The sequence below is a fragment of the Chrysochloris asiatica genome, unplaced genomic scaffold, assembly GCF_000296735.1.
Source record: "Chrysochloris asiatica unplaced genomic scaffold, ChrAsi1.0 scaffold00348, whole genome shotgun sequence".
In the NCBI taxonomy this organism is placed as follows: domain Eukaryota; kingdom Metazoa; phylum Chordata; class Mammalia; order Afrosoricida; family Chrysochloridae; genus Chrysochloris; species Chrysochloris asiatica.
Window position 1 is genome coordinate 2447748 of NW_006408866.1, and position 6374 is coordinate 2454121.

Genomic DNA, 6374 nt, shown 5'->3' on the forward strand with positions numbered 1-6374 from the left:
TACCAGAGCTCCTTTCTAGACAAGATGAAAACTATTCAGTGGGGATTCTACCTTCCTCTACACACTCTGAAACGAAACCCCCTCTTGAAAACTTGTAAGCCAGTCACTTTTAAGTTAAATGCTGTCCAGTCGATCCTTACTCATAGTGAACCTGTATAGGGTTTCCAAGGAGCAACTGGTGAGCTTGAACCACTGACCTTGTGGTTCAAACCAACCTTGTGTTCCACTGCTTTATCCCACAGGGCCACCTCAGGACTCTAAAACTGATAATAGGATTAAACCAGAAATTTTACAAAAGTTGCCCAACACTTTGTAAAACCTCTGGAAGCTGCGCATAGAGGGGGATTTTACAACCTCTTACAGACTTTTTGGTCTAGGGAAACCTGCCTGGTCCCCACAGGAAAGATTTGTTATTGTTGTTGTTAAGTGCCATCGAGTTGGTTCCGACCCATAGCAACCCTGTGTAGGGTTTCCGAGGAGCAGCTGGTGAACTTGAACCGCCAACCTTGCATTATCAAAGGGCTTTGCAGTCTGCAGCATTAACCCACAGCGCCACACCAGGACTCCACAGGAAAGACTTGGGAGGCTCCTAAAGAAACTCCCTCATGTTGCTGGCTAGGCTGAGGAAGTAGCAGCTAGTGTGGAAACCTACCCAAACTAATGCTTTCACCTGTTTGTCCCCTGAAAGCAGCCCTTTGAGGGCAAAGATTCCCCTCTGATGAAGACGTGAAGACAGTGGTGCATTTGTGACTCAAAGCTCAGCCTAAAACATTTTTTTAATAAGGGAATATGAAAGCATACTAACAGATGCACATAGTGTATTGAAAAGCAAGGAGATTGTGTCGAAAAATGATATAGTTGTCTTCTTTAGAAGTTGATTAAAATAAATTCTACCACCAGAGTGCAGATAATTTCTGACTCACCCTCATATAAAGCAACAGTAATTAAGACATTGTCACATTGTTGTAAGCATGAACAAATAGACCAATGGAAAGAATGGGCTGTTGGAAATAGAGCCATTGATATACAGTTACTTGATTTTTCCATGAAAGTGTCAATATAATTCATGGGAAAAAGGAAAATGTTTTCACTAAATAGTGCTGGAGCAAGTTGGTATCCATATGGAAAAATTAATATTGATCATTATCTCACACCCTACAGAAAAACTAATATGATGATAAATCTAAAGGTAAAAGTTAAAATCATAAAGATCTTAGAACAAAATGTTTAAGAATTTGAGTTAGGCAATGATTCACTAGGACACAAAGACATTTATTATAAGGGCAAAAAAAGGCAATAAAGTTGGTAGTCTTTATGAAAATTAAATACTTCAAAGTCATTTGAACTTCCGGGTCGGCAGTTCAAACTCACCAGCTGCTCCTCGGAAACCCTATACTGGGTAGTTATGGGTTGGAACTGACTCGATGACACTTAACAACAACAACAACATATGAAAAGTGCTTTTAAAGAATAAGGCAAAATTTACATGGCAGAAAATATGTATAATATGTATATCTGACACAAGATTTGAATTCATAATACATAATGTATTATAAGGAAGGCGCTCTGGTACCATCTGTTCCGTGGGAGAAGATGAGGCGTTCTGCTCCCATAAAGATTTACAGCCTCAGAAACCATGTGCAGGGTCACTATGAGTCGGAATCGACTCCACGGTACTTAACAACAACAACAATATATAAAGAACATGTAAAAATCAATGAAGAGTGTCATGGCAATGCCAAGTTTCTAAAGTTTTTAAATGCTTACTCTGGATTTCAACACACAGATGATAAGACAGTAAGCAATTTTTGCACACTGGTACAGCTCCAAGGACCACACATTAAGTGGTACTGCCTAGTGGCCATCAGCTCATATAACTGTCCATTTATCATTGCTTTCATGAGCTTTCTCTTTCAAATAATTAATTCAATTCTGCTTCATTTCAGTTGATTGAAATTGAAGAAAGCAGCTCTGTAGTTTCACACAGTAGCTAACTTCTGAGAAGTCAGTTCCTTTTAGAAAATACTCATTACTGAAGTGTTTCATAGCTTTGTGCTCTGAAAATTGGCTTGGTATCGCTGTAGGCTTTATTATTTGTCCTTGGTATGTTTGATATTTTTCTTTTTGTGCTATTATTGGTCTGTTGTACTTAACAATGTGTTTTCTCATTTAGGGTACATCACCGAAGGGTTCCTCCTCTTGCAGCATTCCGTGGACAAGGCCATCATGTTCTATCATAACAACGTTGCGGCAAAAAATCTATTAGATGATATCGACGTTTTAATTCAGCGATTTCCATACCCAGAGTACCGGGATGACATGTTCTTTAAATATTCTAGTTTCTTCATCCCTTTAGTAATCCTGTTTATGTTCTCTATGAATCATTTTACCCTCATTCAATCCATTGTGTGGGAAAAAGAAAACAGATTGAAGGTAACTCCATTTTTCTGATGATAGATAATTGCTTCTGTAGAAAATGTAGAGTCTGTGGACAAATTTCGATGGCAGATTAGATTATCTCTGCACATTCAGCACAATTTCAGTAGCAGCCAAGTAGTGAACACTTAAATCTCTTGGCAATTTTATAAGATTTTATGTTTTTATCAAAAGTGTTGGTTTGGTGTTTAGTTTAGTTTTGTTTTTTTCCACAAGAATATTGCAGGTTGAAGTTAAATGCCAAATGCTCAAAACACCTCCTTGGAATTAGGGGAGCTATGAAGAATAATCAAATGGTTCTTGGACTTGCATTTAGATAAATTTAAAATACAACTCATTTCCTAGATTCTATAAATCTATGGTTTTTGTTTTGTTTTGTTTTTACCAATTTCTGATCTCTGAAATTTTTTCTTCAAAATGGCCTCTTTTCATCTATCAATTCCTGATCAAGAGAATGTTGTATTAAGACCAGAGGCTTTGTTGTTCAAAATGCAATCATTCGTCCACGCAGTCAATGATTCATTCAGTGATTATTTACTTATATATTATTTAATAAGTACTTACTTTGTTTCAGGGACTCTGGTAAACCATAGGTTTGAATCTTGGCTCTATTACTTATTAATTCTCTAAGATGTTGTGTAACTCTTCTAGCTCAGGTATAAATTGAGTTTAGTAATACCTAACTTGCAGCGTTGTTGTTAGGTGCCATAGAGTTGGTTCCCACTCATAGCAACGGTACATATAAAAGAACAAAACACTGCCCTGTCCTTCAGCATCCTCACAATTGCTCAGCTCAGCTTGAGCCCATTGCAGAACTGTCAGGATAGGAAATGAGATGCGTGAAAACTTTAGCTCCAGACCTACCATTGTGAGGTATGAATGAGGTCTACGTGAAGAGTGCTTCGGGCAGTGTCCAGCACACAGTGAGTGCTCAGTGATCCCTCTTTTGTGCACTCATGACTCGTGTCATCTGCTTCCTTCCTTTATGAGTGAGTGACCACTCCACTCGCCACACCAGGCTGACATTATGTCTTAGCCACCTAGCTCTTCTCACTCAGGAGTCTCGTCTGTCATCTATCTATTAGCTCCCTCACTTTCTTCTGTCTTGTATATTGTTTTCAGGTAATTGTCCTATAACATGGATGGATATAAATGTAGGAACTCTTTTTGGCATGTTGAATCAACTCCATTTAAGGAGATAAATTTTCTAAGATTTGGTTCACACCTATTTTTTTTTTTTCTTTTCTGTTCTGTTCTCTGTATTGTTTAAACCCAGCAAATTCCTTCCTTTTAGCAAAAATAAATGGCATATTATGAAGTTTATGTCTCTTGTGTTTATGACTGGTGAACATAGAGTTAACTTGCTCACATTAAATTTCAGAGCTGCCATAGCCTTGTTGATGGTGGGCTTGAATCACAGACCTTGTGGTTCACACTCCAGTGCTTACTGTATCGAGCCACCACACTCCCTAACCTAGATATGTGTTGTGAAGTGCCACTGAGTTGGTTCCGACTCATAGCAACCGTGTTTAGGGTTTCCAAGGAGTGACTGGTTAGCTTGAACCGCTGACCTTGCAGTTCAAACCAACCTTGCAGTCCAATGCATTAATCAACAGCACCACGCCAGGACTCCAGCTTTTTTATTACTAGTCAAGCACAAATGTTTTCATTCCATCCAGGAACTCTTATATGTAAACAATGACAGTTTTATTTCAATCGTTTTACCTTTTCCTTACCTTTTTTTACACTACCTATATTGTGGCACTGTAGAATATGCACTGGGCTGCTAACCACAGGGTTGGCACTTCAAACCCACAAGTTGCTCCTAGGAAGAAAGATGAAGCTTTCTGATCCATTAAAGGTTTACAGACTCGGAAACTCTATACAGGGTCTATGTGAGTCAGAATCCACTCCACAGCACCCAACAACAACAACAACGATACTGTCTTTTGTGCAACATAAAATTGAAATGTTTATAATAGACATCCTTTTATCATTTCTGATCTCAGAAAGAAAATATTCAACATACTACCTTTAAGTTTAGCGTAGTGGTTACGAATCGGGCTGCAAACCTTAAGGTCAGAGGTTCGAAACTACCAGCTGCTCCGTGGGAGAAAGATGAGGCTTCCTACTCCCGTAAAGATTTACACCCTCGGAAACCCTGTACAGGGTCGCTATGGGTCGGAACTGACTCGATGGCACTTAACAACAACAACAACAACCTTTAAGTTTACTATAGGCTTATTAGGTTTGGAAAGCTTGCTTTTTTCACTCCATTTTGCCACTTTCTGCTTTTGATTTGAGCATTTAGTCCATTTGCATTCTTTATTAGTACCGATAAGAAAGAACTTACTTCTGCCATTTTGTTAGTTGTTTTTTGTTGCTTTTAGCATATCTTAAGCCTCCTTTGTGTATACCCTCTAATAGTACCAGCTTTTATGTTTGTTTGCTTGTTTTTTCAGTGAGCCATTTGGTTCCCTTCTCCTTTCCTTTGTGTACATTTTTTAGATATTGTGTTGGTGGTTACTTTGAATATTATGTTTGATGTCTTGTACTTATAACATCCTGATGGTGGTGGTGGTTGTGTGCCTCTGAGGTGTTTCCTTCTCAAACCCTGCATAGGGTTTCCGAGACCGTGAATGTTTACAGGAGCAGAAAGCCTGTAGATTCAAACTACTGGTCCTGCAATTAACAGCCCAGCTTCTAATCCACTATACTATCAGAGCTCCTAGAGTCTTGGTGTGGCACTGTAGGATAAGCACAGGACAGCAAGGTCCGTTTGAACCATAAGGTCGGTTTGAACCACTGGGTCACTATGAGTTAGAACCAACTCCATGGCACTTAACAACAGCAACAATATCAGGCGTCCTTATACCATCTCGTGGAAGTTAATACCTATTTAATTGATTTCAGTAATGTACAAGAAATTCTATACGTCCACTATCTCTCTTCCTTCCCAACTGTTCTGTTATTGTCACCAATTGCATCTTTATATTTCATGTGCCCTTGAATCTAATTTTATCCTTTAAAAAATGCATTTGTCACTATAAAGCATAAAGAACAAAATAATTAAAATGATCAAGCATGCATACCTTATGACAAGTCTTTATACTTTTCTATGTTATTGTCATTGCTGGAGATCTTCCTTAAAGGTTTTGAATACCTTTCTAGTATCTTCCCTCTCTGAAAGACTCCTATTAATAGTTTTGGTAGTGCCTATCTGGTGGACTTGAACTCTCTCAGCTTCTGTTTGTGTGGAAATGATTTTTTTTTTTTTTTAATGCTGTTTAAGAAGAAGAAACTCAACATACATCACTGATAGTATTTGTCCATATTTGGTTTACAATGTTTATAATATTTGTTAATATGAAAAATTAGCCTGTAATTATCATTTCTTATAATACCCTTGTTAGGCTTTTATATCAAGGCTGTGTTATTCTATTATATAATAAGTACACACTAAACATTGTACTAGTTTTTTCTTTCACTGATGGTATCATTTACCAAAAACCTTCAGACTTTTTATATATTTCTGTACCAACATTGTTAAATTGTATTTACCAGTAATCTTTTCTTTATGAATTTTAGAAACTTCAATTTCTGTAAAATAACAGGTAGGGATTTTGATAGGGATGGGGTTGGATTTGTAAACCAGTTTGTGGAGTATTGCCATCTTAACATTAGTAAATCTTCTGACCCATGTTCATAGAATATCTTTTCATTCGTTTAGATCTTCTTTTCTTTCAACAGTGTTTTGTAGTTTTGCATGTAAGTCTTACATTTTTGTAATATATTCTGCCATCTGGATTTTTTGTTAAATAAAAGATCAATTATAGGACTGATCTCTAGGGAACTTAAAGAAACAAAAAGCCAACAACCTCTAATTCTCTATATTTTTGTTCCCAGTGTACAATAAAGTAGATCTCCATCCATTTTTT

General features: G+C 37.4%; 1 protein-coding gene across 1 annotated transcript in view; it reads left to right on the top strand.

Moving 5' to 3' along the window:
- Positions 1–6374, top strand: part of LOC102824565 (ATP-binding cassette sub-family A member 3-like) — a 133206-nt gene that overhangs the window by 14380 nt on the left and 112452 nt on the right. Inside the window, exon 4 of the mRNA XM_006875983.1 lies at positions 2174–2433. Coding sequence (XP_006876045.1) covers positions 2174–2433 — 260 coding nt within the window. The remainder of the gene's footprint in view (positions 1–2173; positions 2434–6374) is intronic.